At 43.3% G+C, this 17,817-nt stretch overlaps 1 protein-coding gene across 1 annotated transcript in view; it reads right to left on the bottom strand.

The window, feature by feature from the left end:
* The window catches only part of GPM6A (glycoprotein M6A), a 176,762-nt gene extending 160,680 nt beyond the window's left edge, over positions 1 to 16,082 (bottom strand). Inside the window, exon 1 of the mRNA XM_083756005.1 lies at positions 15,891 to 16,082. Coding sequence (XP_083612131.1) covers positions 15,891 to 15,894 — 4 coding nt within the window. The 5' untranslated portion in view covers positions 15,895 to 16,082. The remainder of the gene's footprint in view (positions 1 to 15,890) is intronic.
* Positions 16,083 to 17,817: the final 1,735 nt, after the last annotated feature.

Here is a 17,817-nt window from a genome sequence, read left to right as displayed (position 1 = left end):
AAGTTGGTAAATATCTCTCCACTATTTGCACTTGGATGGCCATTTTATATGCAGCAGTTGGACCTAGCACTCTCGCTGATGGCCTCCATTGGTACCTACCTACAATTTCATTTTCAGTCATATATATATTATTTTAACTCTCAGAAGGAAAATATACTATGCTGATCATGGAGAGATTTCAATAACTTAAAAATAAAAGATCAGTTATATCATAGCAGCCATAGTCATCTCTTCTTTGCTAGCCAAGGCCAGCCGATAGAAGGGCCTAGAATTATGTATCCTGACATTGTTCAAAACAACATTCTACTTGCTATTGCGTTTGGCTGCCAAATGTGGGTTTGCAGTGCAGATGAAAAAGATGCTGTAAGTCTTCTTTATAATATGATAATATGGGTCTGATTCACCTATAGACACCAGAACTGTCTATTTCACAGCTCATCCTACATAGTCCTGTTCCTAAATGGGCTATAATCAGAGAACAAATCTTCTCTAGAAAGGTGCTTACACAGCAAAATAGCTTGGGATGACTTCTGCAGTGAACCATGCCACATGCTGAGAGAGACTGCTTAAAGGTTAAGCCTTAACCCTTAACCCTCCAAGTCTCTTTTCTTTTTTCTTTTTTGCAGCTTAAAATCACTCTTCCCAAGCTGCTTCTTCACCCATGGGAAGAAAGATTAGCTCAACATATAGTTTGAGCCTGGTAAAGACTTTCAGACAACATGGGAATCCAGTACGCATGATATTCAGAAATTAATTTACACTTAATTACACTCATTTAATTTTTGCTGTCTCTGAAAATTCATTATGATCTTCAGGGGATTAAAAAAAGAAGCTTCAACATTGCTCATAGTCAATGGATATACATAAATCCATTAACATTGTAAAAAAGAAACATCTTTTGTTAAAATGTCAGAAGAATATAAAGCTGCATTGTCGGCTAGTCAAGTCTATCTAGGCCAGTATCTTTTATAGCTGCAATCTCAGGCAGCCGCTTCTGCAAGAAAGGCGCTAACTGAACAGAACATTTCCCTTGTAATCTTTGTACACCACCATTTGTTCTCAGGTAGACATCCTTAAAATGAGTATGTAATTAGCATATGCAATCCCCACAGGAAGTGTAGCATTCATAAATTGCTCTTGATATGGAGAGCCCTGGAACTATCCCTATTCTTGCACAGACTATCACACTCACATGCAGACACCCCACATAAAAGGCAGCCACCTCAACTCCAGCATGGCAAATGGCAGGTTGGTAGGCAAGCAAGCAAGCAGCATGGGTGGCAAGTGGCCTAGACATGCTGTTTAACGGAGGGGAAGCACATCATTAAATGTGACTGCAGGGATGTTTGACAGAGGCAGGAAGACACTTCACATACCAAGCCGCCATTATTGGCAGCAGTTTCTAATCAAGCTTGGGTACTCATGAAACCAAATCTATGAAACTCTCCTAACACCAACAATTCCTTCAGGAAGAGCTTCAAAAGGAAATGTGGTGTGCATTTTTCCCATCTTGCTTTTCCCACTTTGCCCACCCCCCTCCCCAGAGATGTGTAAGCTAAAACTACATTGGGAGTGTGTGTGTATCTCCATTCAGGGCTAGTCCTACTGTTAAGCAGAGTGAGGGGATCACCTCAGGCAGCTGATTTTGAGTTCATGACAGGGCAGCAAAAGTCCTATTTCAGATGAGATTGAGAGGTAGAGAACAAGAAAGCATGAGGGAAATGTCAAGGGTCAAGCAGTAGAAACTGATTGTGTAGACTGAGAGAGTTGATGGAGCCTGTGATTCCCTTTTGTGAAATTTCTAAGACTATAAAAATTGATAGATAGATATGCAAGAGACCATAGTCCCAAGCCGCTATACCAATCAGGCAAAAAATTATGAAAAGCTTCATTTTCAGTGGATTAAGACAGAAACCTACCATGGTTTTAAAGTATAGTAATGTCTACAAGTTATTTTTACTATGTCTGCTTTTTTTTCTTCTTCAAAAAAGGGAAGAACAAAATAACAATCAATTTCACACGTAGCTCCAGTTTGCAATATGAAACTAGTATATAAAGGTATATTGCCCTCTGCTGGTTGGAATGAATTGTGATAAATTGTTTATTTATTTTTACTGCTGGTTTCCTGCAACAGAAAGGGACTGAATAACAGTATCAAAATAAAAAAAACACACAACTCTTGTCCATTTTTTTAAGGTAAACCATCTAGGTTCATTCTAGGTAACAAAAAAGAAGGCAGGAAGAGCAAATAATCACATTATTTCCTTCCACTCCAAGCTGCCACTGTCATTATCAACCCTTGTTAGTGCCTAGTTTTATTAAAATCCATCGTTGTCACTGTCATGCTCAAAGTTGCTAACAAAATTACCACTGTACAGAACAGTTACAACAACACAAAATAAAAGCAGCTTAAGGATCAGCATAAGGAACCTGGGGTGCTAAATTTGGCCACTATTTCTGCTACTGTCATGAAAAAGTCCTGAAGAGGCAGCAAGAGTCAGGCCCATGCAGTGGGAAAGCTGGGTACACTTGCCCCACTCCTCAGAGGGCTAAGTCAGCCAGGAGGAGGGGGACACCAGGGGCCTGCCAGGCATATGCGGTCATGCAAAGAACACCCTGGGGCTCAAACAGGACTCCTGTCTTAGACAAGCTCTGCACGGGTCTGCCAACGGTGCTTTTAAAAAACCAAGAAACTGAGCATGAAATTTATCACTCCCATCTGCTTCCAATGGTGGTTTTTTATAGCAGCAAGTGGTAAAAGCTGAAGCAAAATGGAGAACTAGCTTCCTCTTTTTGGTGCTGTTAACTGGTACAGTGGTACCTCGGGTTACAAACCTTTCGGGTTACAAACTCCGCTCACCTGGAAGTAGTTGCTCCAGGTTGCGAACTTTGCCCCAGGATGAGAACGGAAATTGCACGCCGGCGGCACAGCAGCAGCGGCAGACCCCATTAGATAAAGCGCGCCTCAGGTTAAGAACGGTTTCAGATTAAGATCAGACCTCCAGAACGAATTAAGTTCATAACCCGAAGTACCACTTTAGTAGCAACAGCAATGCGAAATTGCTGCCTTGCATTTTAGGATTCTGTAGTCTCAAACTAAGTGCCCCAAATTGTTAGTGTTATATTTGGAGTGCTTATGGGCAGGCCCATATAGAGCTTGTTAGAGGCCCGGGTCAGGAGTCTTGTTAGAATAAAGTTATTGGCATGACAGCATTAAGTCCAGCAGGCCCTTTGTGGGGGCCCCGGCTGGTTTAGCTCTCCAAGGCCTGGGGCAAGTGTACCTGGCTGCCCCTTCTCTGCACAGGCCTGTTTACAGGGTCATCAGCATGGCAGCTGCTGCTTCCAGTATGCTCACCAGTGCCTCCTATGGCACCTGTAAACTGTGTCAACATGTATTTCCTCAAAAATCCACAATTCATGAGTGAGGGGCAGGCCCACACCTTTCATGGGTCCTCTTCCCCTGCCTCTCTTTTATGTTTCAGTCATGTTATGTTATGCCATAATTCCATAGCAGTCATTTTGTCATGCCATGCCCCAAACCACATAGTTCTGGGTTATGGCCATTTTGTGAGTGGAACCCACAGAACTTACACAAAATTTCAAACGTGTCCTCTAGCCCCACTGCTTCTACATTACAACTTCAAATAATATATTGATGCAAATAAAAGATGGAGATAACCCTTCTATCAAAACTATATATACAGGACTCAGCTATAGAGCTGCAAATAAAATGTTTTAAAATGTGTTGTAAAGTGTGATATACAAATGCGACACTAGAGAGACAGTGAGCTATGCCAAATTCAGTGTATTTTTTAAAATGTTTTTTATTTAAAAGCATTTTCACATAGATCCCACCACAGTCTGATGAGCATATTTCCATGGTGAAACTTAAGGTCATATTATGTTTCAGATTGCAGAAAGCTTATCTAATAAGTGTATTGAATAAATTATGTGGCAAATTATATTTTGGTTATAAGCAAAGATGGTTCCTGTCCACAAATTCTTCTGGTTTGCAGATTGATGTGGTCATTTCAAAAGTGTTATTAAATGCAATAAATCTGACAGATTATAAACACACACATTTTTGTGTTATTAAAGTGCCAGTATCTCATTTTGTTTATTGCATGCTAGTTAATTTTAAATAATCTCAACAGCAGAGGAAGTATTACTCTTTCTCTGAAGTAGTCTGTTTTTTACAGAGTACTTCAGAGTATTTTACCACTTTGAACAACAGGTTCACATATATCTACAAATTAACATGCAGATGGAGTCTTTTCCACTATTTTAAATTTTCAAACATTTTCCTCACAATCCAGTATTGAACTCCTGCAAGTTAATGCACTGTGTACTCAATACTATTTCTATAGCAATGACAACTATTAACAGGTGTAACTTAAGCACATTAAAAGCAAATATTTTTTAAAATTGAAATCAGCTTTCTGCATGCAAGATCCGTCCTACATATCATGTAAATTAACTCCTATTTTTCAGCTGGCTACTATATTGTTTTTGTGTAATTTGTTTTTACTTAATGGCCAGAGTTCTGTTTCACAAAAGGTTTTCAGAGTGGAAGGAAACCAAAGGCTGAAAGGTATATTTTGCCTGTTGTGAAAGACATTTTGAGCAGTGGTTCTCAGCCAGGGCATCACTTCCATGCATTATTTGGAGAAAATTAGCTATAAAGACAAAGGACTGGAGCTAAAAGGTATTAATCAAAACTAAATGAGTAAAACATATTTGAAAACATGTGTATGCAATGATGAAAACAAAATGCAAAGTTTTGAAAACTTACACTGCATAGAGGTTAAGGGGTGATATGATAGCCATGTTCAAATATATAAAAGGATGTCACTTAGAGGAGGGAGAAAGGTTGTTTTCTGCTGCTCCAGAGAAGCGGACACGGAGCAATGGATCCAAACTACAAGAAAGAAGATTCCACCTAAACATTAGGAAGAACTTCCTGACAGTAAGAGCTGTTCGACAGTGGAATTTGCTGCCAAGGAGTGTGGTGGAGTCTCCTTCTTTGGAGGTCTTTAAGCAGAGGCTTGACAACCATATGTCAGGAGTGCTCTGATGGTGTTTCCTGCTTGGCAGGTGGTTGGACTCGATGGCCCTTGTGGTCTCTTCCAATATGATTCTATGATTCTATGATTCTCCATGCCCTCTCAGTTTCAAATGGAAACTCTTCAGAGCAAGATTGCATGGTAGCAAATGCATGCAGCTAGTTGCCTAAGGAATGCATTTTATTACTGGACATAAATTTCACATGGCAGCCCAAACTTCTAGCTACTTATAGTCATGCTACATTACTACTAAACTGAATGTGAGAAAGCTGGAGGATTTGTTTGCATTTCTAAATGAATTAAAAGTTCCATTCTACTCAAGCACAGAGGTTTTTTTCTATTCATGTCAAATGCAATAGGCAGCTTAGTTTTATTGATGTTGGGATAACCTTTGCCATGATTTTCAAACTGTGACATGTAAAACTTTATTTTAGCATCACTGGTGATCCACACACTGATAATCTCAAGACTGGACTAACGTAATGTGTTCTTTGTGGGATTGCCCTTGAACTTCGTTCAGAATCTTGAGCTTGTTTAGAATGTAGTGGCAAGGTTTCTCTCTTGGGTGGCTTACTGCAAACATTTAACAGCACATTTAAAAACAGCTATACTGGCTGCCTGTAGTTGTCTGTTTCTAGCTATTTGCATTGACTTACAAAACCCTTTAACTTGAGGCCTGGCTACCTGAGAGAACACCTTCTGCTGTACAGACCAAAAATATATTTAAAAAATTGGCTGAGGGAGGCTCTCTTAGCTGAGACCTGCTAAATATTTAGCAATATGCAGGAGAGCCTTCTTGGTGGTGGCACTTCAGGTTTTGAACACCCTTCCCTTGAGATATGGCTAGTGCCTACTCTTTTAAACTTTCAATGCCAGGCTTTCTGTGGACTTTAGCACCAACGGCTGTTAGCTGTAAATACCTTTATGTTCTTTTATGACATAGCCAGATTTATTTTAATTTGTAACCCACTTAGGAATTGCATTTATTTTATTCATTTATATACTGCTTATATTGCAAAAAAAAATGTAATGAATAACATGTGAGATGTGTTTTAAGTAAGGAAAGAACAAACAAAATAAAAAAATTCCTTTCAGTAGCACCTTAGAGACCAACTAAGTTTGTTATTGGTATGAGCTTTCGTGTGCATGCACACTGTAAAGCCTAACTTGCATATTCCACTACAAGAAAGAGATAAATTCAGTAATCTGCATTTATCTTCTCTAATAGCCTATGAAGGCAGCTCAAAATGCAGAAGACAGAGGCTCTGCTGAAGAAAGTACTGCTGTTTCAAAGCACTTTTCAGAATCAATCCTTTCTTATTATTTTTAACAAAGGGGGGGGGGACGTCACAGGACAAACATATGCAGTGAAATAAGTTCTTTTTGAACTTGGCACACCAGCAAGGTTTCAAAAGCTTTCTAACAAAGGACTGCAAATTGCTCTAAGGGGATTTGCTAAGTTAAACACAAAGGAGTCATGCTTTATCGGTAATGGCATAACTTGTATTTCCTATGCTCTTGAGCACCAGATTCATTTCCAACCAAGGCACCAGCAACATATATTAATTCTGCCAAGGGTGAAGATCTTGCAGCACTTAGTACTCAGGAGCAGACACCAGTTAAAATGTTAATTTTCTTCCATGAAGATTTAAATACCAAGCTATGCATAGGCATTACTGTTTGTACATAACTTTTAGTCCTGACACAACATATTTTAATACCCACCAGAGACTTTGCTGAGTTGCAATTGTAAACATATGTCTGGCAGTTTCCAATTGGTGAAAAAAGGCATGAGTAATATCTCAGAGGAGGGAACTTTGGATATTGTTGCAACAAGAATTCACTGTGCAAGAGTAAACACAAATTTAAAGGGGACAATTGAAAGGCTGCTGTTTAACCTGTCATTTGTAGCGATCTGCATGACAAAGTATAATAAAAGTAACAATAATGAACACTGGTTCTTTCAAAATTTTCAAAACAATTTACATATATTTTCTTGCTATTATACTTACAGTTCTGCAAGGTAGTCTCTAATTATATTTTTAATACATAAAGGAAACAATGAAATAACAGTAATGGACAGATTCGCTGAGCTACTCATAATATTACTGCTGGTTACTGCTGGCCCACCCAAACCACTTGCATAGACAGCCCCCACATACAGCAGAAAGGGGGCCAGAGACTGGGAGAGGGTGCCCTACCTAAGACCTACAAGCTAGGTCACTGCAAGGGCCAGATTCAAACTGGGGGTAGCCAGATTTGTAACTCATTCTTTTAGGGACTGTACCACACAACTTACCAGTAAAAGCAATAGTGCGTGCATATTTAACTCTAGTAAAATCCCAACATTTCAGTCTTTTAATATGAATAAAATGTGTGCTTCTTTTGTAACCAAGTTTGTGGTGTTTCTTTGTTTTTTAAAAAAACTTAACTAGAGATCTGCCAACAAACAAAACCCCTTGCGCGCACACATACTACACACTATCGTTATAAGAGCTTAGAGTGGTTCAAGAAGAAAAACACAGGAGAGGCAGAAAAGCATGATTTACACACCACAAAGAGATTGCATTGAATATGCAATCATGTTTAGAGCTGAAAATTAATTCACATAAGAAGCTACTGAGGTTTCAAAGTTAGTACGTCTGGCATCAAAAGCAAACACTGTCTGGATAACACTAGTAATGGTACAATTGATATAGTAAAACACAGCAAGTTCTTGATTGTGTGTTATCTGCACTTTAGTCATTGGAACAATGAAAATACTACACTTCAGTTGCAATGTTATGCCCAAACAAACACAGAATTAAGAGCTTATGTATGGATCCCCCTGTCCTATACACAAACCACCCCAATGTATGCTTATCCAACTTTAAAATAAAATTGAAACTCTAAGGAAGAATATTATTTTTCTTTCCAAGGTAATTTATTACATTGCTAAACTGATCCCGAAGCTATGATTTTTCTCTCTTTCTCTCTTGATGTTTACATTACATCTCCTTTCTATAATCTAAACTCATCACTTCTTTTCCCAGGCTAGTAGACAAGACTAAACAACCATTTGTCTCCTTTTTCAAATATATAGTAACTTTGTAGCTTTCTTCTCTGCGTTTTTTCCCTCTTCCCAGCCTACATGATCCTTTGAGAGCTCTTCCAATTCCTTTGCCAGATTGTCTAAACTTCTCCTGAATCACATGGTGCCGAAATGAATGCTTCTTTAAAGCGCACACAGCCCGCCATGAAGAACTAAACAGATATAAATTTCATGCATTTTTTTTTCTACTTTCACTGTATCAGATGTAATCAACCTTTAGGTTGCTTCTGTTTAAGCCATGGTTCAGAACAGACCCACTGAAATAAACAGACCAGTTAATCATGATTAAATCAAATTATTTAAATGGGTCTACTCTAAGTATGACTTACTCAGAGGCAACGCTTTAATTGGAGGTTACATGTTTTAACCATAATAAAATGTATGGCAGGGGAGGAATTTAAATGGATGCTTGTTATATGCCACTAGATTCTACACCTGTTTATTCACTAAGATCTGCAACATTTACAACACAGTCCTATACTCTGAAGCAAGTCCTATTGATTTCATTGAGGTTTATTCCCAAGTAAGTGGGGTTGGGACTTCAGTTTTAGACAATCAATTGGACATGACAGTAATTCTGTAGCAGAGCATCTGTCTTGCATATGGAAGGTCCCAAGTTCAATCCTCAGTATCTTCAGGTACAGCTGGCAGAATCCCCTGCCTTGAACCTTGGAAAGCCACTGCCAGCCCGTGCAGACAATATTGGGCTAGATGGAACAACAGTCTCACCTGGCACAATGCAATTTCCTATGTTATCTAACTTACTGGGAAAATAATCTATTGAAAACCTTAAAGAGTGTAAAAAGTACTCACAACCAGAGAGCAGATTTAAATTTATTCTTAAGGTGAGTACATACAAAATACATTGATAGCATTTTTCCACACAAGACAGTTACTGATGAAGCACGAGTAAAAATTATTTTAAAGCATTTTCCCCCTCCATGCCTGTTTCTATGAGACTGCATGAATATTTAATCCAATAATGGATTAAAAGCTATATCAAGTGTGTGTATGTGTGTTGTGTGTTACAGTCCTTTTCCAAGGTAAATGCCCATAGGATTGTAGTTTTAAGACCACACTATTCATGAGGACATATGTGATCAAATATCACAAGGCTTTTCTTTGCTTTGAAGCACTTGTGAAAGGGGGTACTGGTAATTCAAGTCAAGGAACTGCAACTGGGGAAACAGGTTAACCCTTTCCCCCTGTGCTACTCCCTTATCAAAATCACCCCACAAGTTGCTAATAAACACCATCAGGAGAACAGACATAACGCCTGTATTTACACCTTTCCCCACCTGCAGCCAGCTAACAAACTTTGAGAAGGAGGGTTTCTGTAACTCCCCCCATTACTTTGGCACACACACCCTCACTTGGCCAGGGGCTTCAGAGCAAAGGAAAATACCGTATTTTTTGCTCTATAAGATTCACTTTTTCCCCTCCTAAAAAGTAAGGAGAAATGTGTGTGCATCTTATGGAGGGAATGCAGGCTGCGCAGCTATCCCAGAAGCCAGAACAGCAAGAGGGATTTCTGCTTTCACTGGGCAGCGATCCCTCTTGCTGTTCTGGCTTCTGAGATTCAGAATATTTTTTTCTTGCTTTCCTCCTCCAAAAACTAGGTGCGTCTTGGCGTCTGGTGCGTCTTATAGAGTGAAAAATACAGTATGTCAGAAGATCATGTCATGTATCTCCCATGCCAGACATAAATTCTCCGCTAGGTTTTTTTTTAGAGAGAGAGAAAGACACATTTAGGAACTATTGTTCTAGTAAATTCATATATTATCTAGGCAGAATAGTTTTGGCCCAGGAAAAGCTATCTTCAGATAATGTATCCTGGCAACATCTAAGCTACTAGAGCAGGAAGACTTTACAATACTTAGTGATTTACTGTCAGTCAAAATTTACATGCATGCTGGCATCAAGTACTGGAGACACAGAGGAATAAAAAGAGGCAAGAATCATTACGAACAAATTGCAGCTGACTTTGTTACCCCTCTCCTTGTCCTTTTTTTTTTTAACTAATACTCTAGATTCCACAGTTTATGGGCACTGTTGCATGAAAAAGTATAATCTGATTTTCTCCTCCAGAGGTACTTGTTGTATCTTGGAACTACATTCAGACCCAAGACATTCTTTGGAAGCAGTGAACTGTTGCCTTGCTTCCAGAGATGGGATGTTTCCTAGTAGAGGAGGAACAAATCAAAGCAGGCAGAGTGGGGGAAGCAATGGAGAAGAGCCATGCAACTCATCTCCATTAAAATTAGTTTTATTAACTTAAGGTTTTCCTACTGCAATGGTCATTAGTGCATCAAATTCATATAAGCATAGGACCTAAGAAGTAGGAAAACTCAGATATCTAGTCCTTGACTATTCATGGTCTATCAGCTAATCTGTGGCTATTCTGGTTTTAGCTTTTGTAGCCTAAACCCTAGTTAATCATAGTGGACATAGAACTGTATCGATGGAAGGGGCCCCAAGGGTCATCTAGTTCAACCTCCTGAAATGTAGGAATCACAGCTAAAGAATACCAGACAGATGGCCCCCCATCCTATGCTTTAAAACCTCCAACGAGGGAGAGTCTACCACCTTCCATAGAATCCATTCTACTATCAGGAAGTTCTTCCTAATGTTTAGTCATAATACTGCACATAAACAGTTTGTTTCTACAAGTAAGGTTAAAGACAGGTCCATATTCTGAAAGCAGAAATGTAATACATGGCTGAACCTCAAAAAAAATTCCATGCTCACATCCGTCCCCAACAGGGGTGCCAACCTGAATAAAATATGGGGGGACAGGTAAGCCCCACCTGGCATAATCAACCTCACACGCACCATTTGAATGGCAATGTCCATCAACTTGGGTGGGTGGCCCCCTCTAATATTTTATTGGGGGGGAGGGACCTCAGCCCCTAGGAGTTGGGTCCTATGCTCCCCAAGACTGCTTGTTCCATTGGCAGAATGCTCTTAATGTAGCATTAATAAAAGAAGATGCCTCTAGTCTAAGTGTTATATATCACTTTTATTGTTTCAATGAGACCTGCTGCTGGAGGGAAGGTGGTTCATTATTCAAGGGAAGGAAACTGAGTTATGTTTATGAAAGGAAAGGGTTGACATTACTAAGCGCAAGGCGGGGGAGAACAGAGAATATCAGAAACTGGTATTCTGAACCTTTTCCCAGCATGTGGCTACAGCGATTAGTAAAACTTTGCCTACCAACCATGGGTGTGTATTGCACATGATATAACCAACTGCAAATTTCCATATGTTTACAACCACTGACTATGTGTACAAAATGCAGCAACCCAAAAAGGAAAATGGAGTAGTATTGTTTTAAAAAGAAACCCACCCCAAATGTTCCCATTATGCAGAATCCCCGCCAAGAGGGGAAAGTTGCCAATCCTACTACAAAACCCTGGCAAACCATTCATTAGACAATTCTGACACATTTGTTCACATTCATCACTGAACTATATAACTTCATAGTGTCAGGAGAATTCTGGCAAAACACCTAATGCCCTTTTATCAATGGTGGAAACCTAGCCTGTACCAACAGACAGCAAAGTTTAAAAAGCTACTTAGATACAACAACCCCTAATGGTCTGAGCCTACACCCTCAAACCCATTCAGAAAAGTCTTACTGATTGCCTGCACAACTACAGTAAATACATTTAGTAAACGGAAGATTTTGGGCTCCTCTCCAAACTTTTGGCACATGTCTCACATGACACATCTTAAGTCCAAAGCTTGCCTCACACCTTCTGAGTGAATACCTCAAGTAACCAGGGGTTGTTATGCTGTTCTGCAGTAAACTGTTCTGCAACCTTCTGACAAACGGCAAGATATACATGGCTTACTAAGGGCCCCTCCTTCTTAGTGCACATTCATGATTATTGTCCTTTGAAATGCATATTTATTATTATTTGCGCTCATGGTGCTGCTGTGGTGGTGAGGGGCCGCCTTAAGGGTAGGTGAACTCAGTGGCTGCGTGTTTTAAAAAATATATACTTTCTGCAGTGATCTAGGGAGGCAAAAAGTGAGTGTCTGCTAGATAGATAGATAGATAGATTCTTTATTGTCATTACACAAGTGCAACATTGCACAAGTGCAACGAAATTGGATGCCATCCCTTAAAAACAACAAAAGCAACACAACAACAACAACCAAACAAACCACATTCCAGCCACACCCACACCCACACCCATCAAACTCCCAGGTCACACTATCGAGTTACTGCATTTAAGAAGGCCACAGCTCTTGGATAGAAACTATTTTTCAGTCTATTTGTCCTTGACTTGATGTTTCTGTATCTCCTGCCAGAAGGCAGTAGTACAAACAGACTGTGTCCCGGGTGAGATGCATCCTGCAGGATATTGTTTGCTTTCCTAAGACAGCGGGAACCGTACAGTTCTTCCAAAGATGGGAGGGGATGACCAATAATCCTTTGGGCTGTGGTTATGACCTTCTGGAGCACCTTCCTCTTCCTAGCTGTACAGCTGGAGAACCAGGCACAAATACAGTATGTGAGAATGCTCTCTATGGAGCCTCGGTAGAAGGACACCAGCAGTCTCTCACTCAGATTGTTCTTCTTTAAAAGTCTGAGGAAATAAATTCTCTGCTGGGCCTTCTTCACCAGAGCAGTAGTATTTGCGCTCCAAGTCATGCCCTGATCGATAGTCACTCCCAAAAACCTGAATTCCGCCACCCTCTCCACCCGTTCCCCGTTGATATACAAGGGCTGAATGTCCGCCTTTTTTTCCCTGTAATCCACCACCAATTCCTTGGTCTTAGTCGTATTAAGAGCCAGATTGTTCTCTCCACACCAAGCACAAAGCCGCTCCACCTCGTCCCGATAGGCGGACTCATCCCCTCCTGAAATGAGCCCCACCACCGTAGTGTCATCAGCAAACTTGATGATTTTGTTGCTGGAATAAATGGCTGTACAATCATACGTATAGAGAGTATAGAGCAGGGGACTCAACACACAACCCTGTGGTGAGCCGGTGTTAAGGCTAAGGGCTGTGGACATATGTGACCCTACTCTAACCCTCTGAGAACGTTCTGACAAAAAGTCCAAAACCCAGAGACAGGTGGAGTTGGAGAGTCCAATCGCCTCTAGCTTGGACACCAGTCTATGGGGGAGGATAGTGTTAAAAGCAGAGCTAAAATCCACAAACAGCAGCCTCACATAACTCCCCGGCTGCTCCAGATGGAACAGAGCAGCATGGAGAGTGGTAGTGATAGCGTCTTCCGTGGATCTATTTGCCCTGTATGCAAACTGGTAGTTGTCAAAAGTTGATGGAAGACAGGAAATAATGTGACGGCGCACCAGTTTCTCAAAACACTTCATGATGATTGGAGTCAGTGCAACTGGTCTGTAGTCGTTCAGACTACTGATTGTGGATTTTTTAGGCAGAGGAACAATAGTTGACGACTTCAGGCAGGGTGGGACAATAGACTGGTGTAAGGACTTGTTGAAGATCTTAGTAAAGACCCTCGCCAGCTGATCCGCACAGCCCTTCAACACCTTTCCCGTGATGCCATCAGGTCCAGCAGCCTTCCTCGGATTCACCATCCTCAATACCTGTCTCACCTCATGCTCCTCTACAGTGAATGAGGGGCCCCTATGGGCTGGTGGCTGTAATACCGGCGTCTCAGGTGGCTCCTTCTCGAAGCGAGCAAAGAAGAAGTTAAGCTCCTCCGCCAGCAAAGGGTCACCGTCGACAGCACCAAGGTTAGGTTTGTAGTTGGTAATATGCTGAATCCCCTGCCACATCTGTCTTGTGTTGTTACTCCTTAAATTATCCTCAATCCTCTGCCTATAGACCAGTTTTGCCCGTCGAATACCCCTCTTCAAGTTTGCTCTTGCCACACTGTAAAGCTGCACCTCGCCCGACCTAAAAGCCCTGTTCCTTTCCCGCAACAGGCACTGGACCTCTCTATTCATCCAGGGTTTCTGATTGGGGTAAAACCGGATGGATTTATTTACTGTGACAGTGTCTGTGCTGAGCTGAAGGATGGGCCAAGTTGAGCAAGCAAGCAAGCCATACATACATACATCTTCCACATACAATTTAGTAGCACCGTGAAACTGTAGAGCTACCCAACCTGGGCATGGGGCAATTGGGACAATTTGTTCCAGGCCTGCCACTAATGATTACTGAATGCCACCTAAGATTTTCAGGCGAGGTGCCACTGGAGAGAGATTTTCTGTGGTAGTTATCATAGGAAAACGTGAGGCCATTCCTTAAGACAGGAAGTCTTCCTGAGTGAGTAGTGGTGAAGGCTAGCAGCAGGCCACAACATGGAGACCTGTGATACTTAGCCCTAGGAAGTCAAAAGAAGTTCTGCCAGATGGGGGTTGGAATCTGGAAGAGGCAGTACAACCTATCCTAGGGCCATACCAAGACATTTTGACACCTGAGGTAAACCACAAAATGGCAACGTTGTCATAGTTCCTGGCACCACCAGTGAAGAAATGCACCAAGAACAAAGCTGGAAAATCAAATCATCCCTACCCAGCAGATGAATTAGCAATCAAAGGCCAGTGTGGGGCGGGGGGTCCACTTTGAATCATGCCAGGCAGGTGCATAGCCCAGTAGACCCCAGAGCGCAGCCCTTGCCAGTTCCTCCCTAGGGGTGGGAAGAGACCAGCAGCACCTTCTAGCCATCAGAGGCCCTGCAGAGGCAGCACTGGAGGAGCTGCAAGGAGGCGGCAGATATGGCCTCCAAGGAGCATGAAGCAGCCGTGAATACCACATTGGCAGGCAATGCGTTCATTGGAAGCCGGATCTGCTGCCTCTGTGGATCCTGCCACCTGAGGCAGTCTCTTTACCTTGCCTAGTGGGTGTGTCGGTTCTGCTAGCATCCTGCATACTGTTTACACATGGGGAAACTTCGGGGTGGTCACCCTGCTTATTTCCAATCAGTTCATATCCAGCAACTTCCTGCAGGAATCCTTTAACTTTTTAAAATGTCCTGCTTAGTTTTCCTCGGGTTTTTGTTGTAAAGCAATGGTGTGGTGGAATCGGGGAAGCCTTGCAGAACCAACTTTTATTGTGCCAGGGGCTATGTTGCCGAATATAGCAAAAGACCACTCTGAGCTAGTAAACAAGTAAACCCCAAGGAAACAAAACAAGCGGAAGGCAGGGCTGTGGTAGCACGAGCAGCTGTAGAGCGGGGCGGGAAAGAATTGCTGGTTATTGTTTTGCCAGGAGAGCTTCTTGGGTCTCTGAAGCGGAGCGAGCTGCTCCTGCCCAAACACTCTCTTTTTCTTCTACTTCTACAACTTCGAGGGACGTGACTGACCCCCGTCCTCCATTTCACGGCGGGTCTCCCTAAATGCAACCGCGACGAGCGCCTTCTTTCGAGTCTTTTAACCTCGCAGCCCATAGACAACCAGTTACAGATAGGTAGCCGTGTTGGTCTGCCATAGTCAAAACAAAACAAAAATTCCTTCCAGTAGCACCTTAAAGACCAACTATAGAAATACCGTCCCCTGACAAAAACCACCTCCCCACCCTCACGCCTCCCCCCTGCCCCGGTCGTGGGGGGGGGGGAGGCGGGGCGGGGGTCGCTGCAGCCGCCTCTGACCCGGGATAGTCCCGCTTCCAGCGAGGCGCCAGGCAGCAACGCCGCTGCTCCGAGGGCGGGAAGTTGCCCAGTCGATGCCAACTCCCGTCGAAGTTTCCCCGGAGCCCCAACTTCGCGCGTCTCTCCGCCACGAGGGACTAACTCACCCATGTCGCCTCTCTCGGCTCCACGCGGGTCCCCCTGCAGCGCAGCAGCAGCAGCAGCTCCCTCAGCGACCCTCCGGCGCTCTCCCCGAGAGGAGCCGCGCCTCGCCTCGCCAGCTGCCCCCACCCCCAGTCCCTCGCCCCGGCGGCGTCAGCGGAGCGGAGGCGGGTCCCCAAGCCCCTCCCCCACGCCCACCTGCCTCGTCCCGCGGCCGCCGGGAGGGTCGCCAAGGCGGAGCCCCCGCCTCACTTTGGGGAACTGCCGCCCAACTTCTCTCGGTTGGGCGCGAGAGCAGCGGGACAGCGGACGCGCTGCTGAGGCGTTTCTTCGTCTTTGTCGCCCGGGCGGGAGTAGCCAGCGCAGCCAGGCTGCTTTCTGGGTCCCCACACAGCCGAGGGTCGAGCTGTGCAAGGAGTTGAGGAAGGCTGGGGGGAAAGCATGAGGAGCGCGGCCCCTTTTATCTGCTGCTGCTGCTGCTGCTAGTAAGGAGACGTGGTGGAACAGCGGGAGCCAACTTTCCTTGCCTCCCACGCTCGGCAGCAGAACCTGGAAAAAGAAGTAGAGGCAGGAGGACTCTCCAACCAGGAAGCCCCCTGGGAGAAACGCGGAGACACCCTGCGGCATTTCACCCGTTGAGCCAACGTTCCCCAGCCTGGTGCCCACCAGGTGCGTTGGACTACAACTCCCAGCAGCCGCAGCTGTCGTGGCCAATGATGGGGGAGGGTTGGAGATGCAGTTCGACACATCTGGAGGGCACCAGGTTGGGGGAGGCTGTTCTAAGCTTGGGGGTCTGTAATCAAGCAAGAAAGGAGGGTGACTGCTGCTCCTAACTCCTCTCTCTTGCTGACTGTCTCTAGGCACCCAGGGGGCAAGAACAGTACCCTAGTTGCAACCACCTCTGCGTGCTTGCTTTCTCTCTCTCTCTCTCTCTCTCTCTCTCTCTCTCTGAGAGGTACTGTATATAAGGTTGATGCTAAACCTAGAGGGTCACCTCACTACCGCATTCAGCCCAGTGAACCACACCTGCCCTGCCCTCCAGAGGCAATGTGTGAGGGAGAGAAGGCAGTGGGTTCATTGGACCCAATCCCCATTTCCATGCCACCTACAAGGAGGGTGCAGGTAAACAAATGAGGGCTTTAATCGGCAGCTCCTTCCATGACTAGCCCACTGCACACTGCGTCATCAAGGCAGAAGGGGCTGCTCATAATACTGTCTCTCTCCAGCCAGCCCCATGGGCCCAATCTTTCCTGCTGTGGTACCCAACAGGGGTGTACAATAGTGAAGGTAGGATCACTGGCCTACCTTAAGGACATTTAATGGTGGGATCTCCCACTTTTACCACCTCAGTGAAAATTCAAAAGTGTGGAGAGATGGCTGAGCAAGTGAAGAGGTAGAGTTTAGATGATGATGATTTTACACTTTTAGAAAAGTCATAGACTGCTCCTAATTCTGAATCAAAACTACAACTAGCGTGGATTCAAATGATGAGGGTTTTCTCACTGCATAGTGCTTTCTGTGTTTCGTAGTATAATCTGGAAGAATGTTGCCCAGCTCAGGAAGTCTGTGTTCTTCTCACTTTCAGCAGGATGTAAAAATCTAGCTTTATGAAATGTAGAAGACTCAGATTCAATGGGGAGTTGGACCTGTTTAGAAAACATATGAATGGGGAATCCCCCTTTAAAGGTGCACATAAGGCGGGTGGAAACTATTACTATATCTCCTGTAAATCTGGGCAATAAGTGACAGCATTATTAGTAAGAGTAATGTAATTTATAAGAGCTTTCTCAAGTACTCAAAATTGGTTACATTTTTTAAAAAAATGACTAAATTAAATTTCAGTACATATCATTCCATTTTTACTTCCTCTCCTCTAGGAGATCGCAACTTTCTGGTCACAACTTTTGCCTAGCATATCCCTGTCTATACCTC

Source organism: Podarcis gaigeae (genome assembly GCF_964106915.1).
Source record: "Podarcis gaigeae genome assembly, chromosome: 9".
In the NCBI taxonomy this organism is placed as follows: Eukaryota; Metazoa; Chordata; class Lepidosauria; order Squamata; family Lacertidae; genus Podarcis; species Podarcis gaigeae.
Note: the sequence above shows the minus strand (reverse complement) of the source record. Positions and strands in the feature narration are given on the sequence as shown.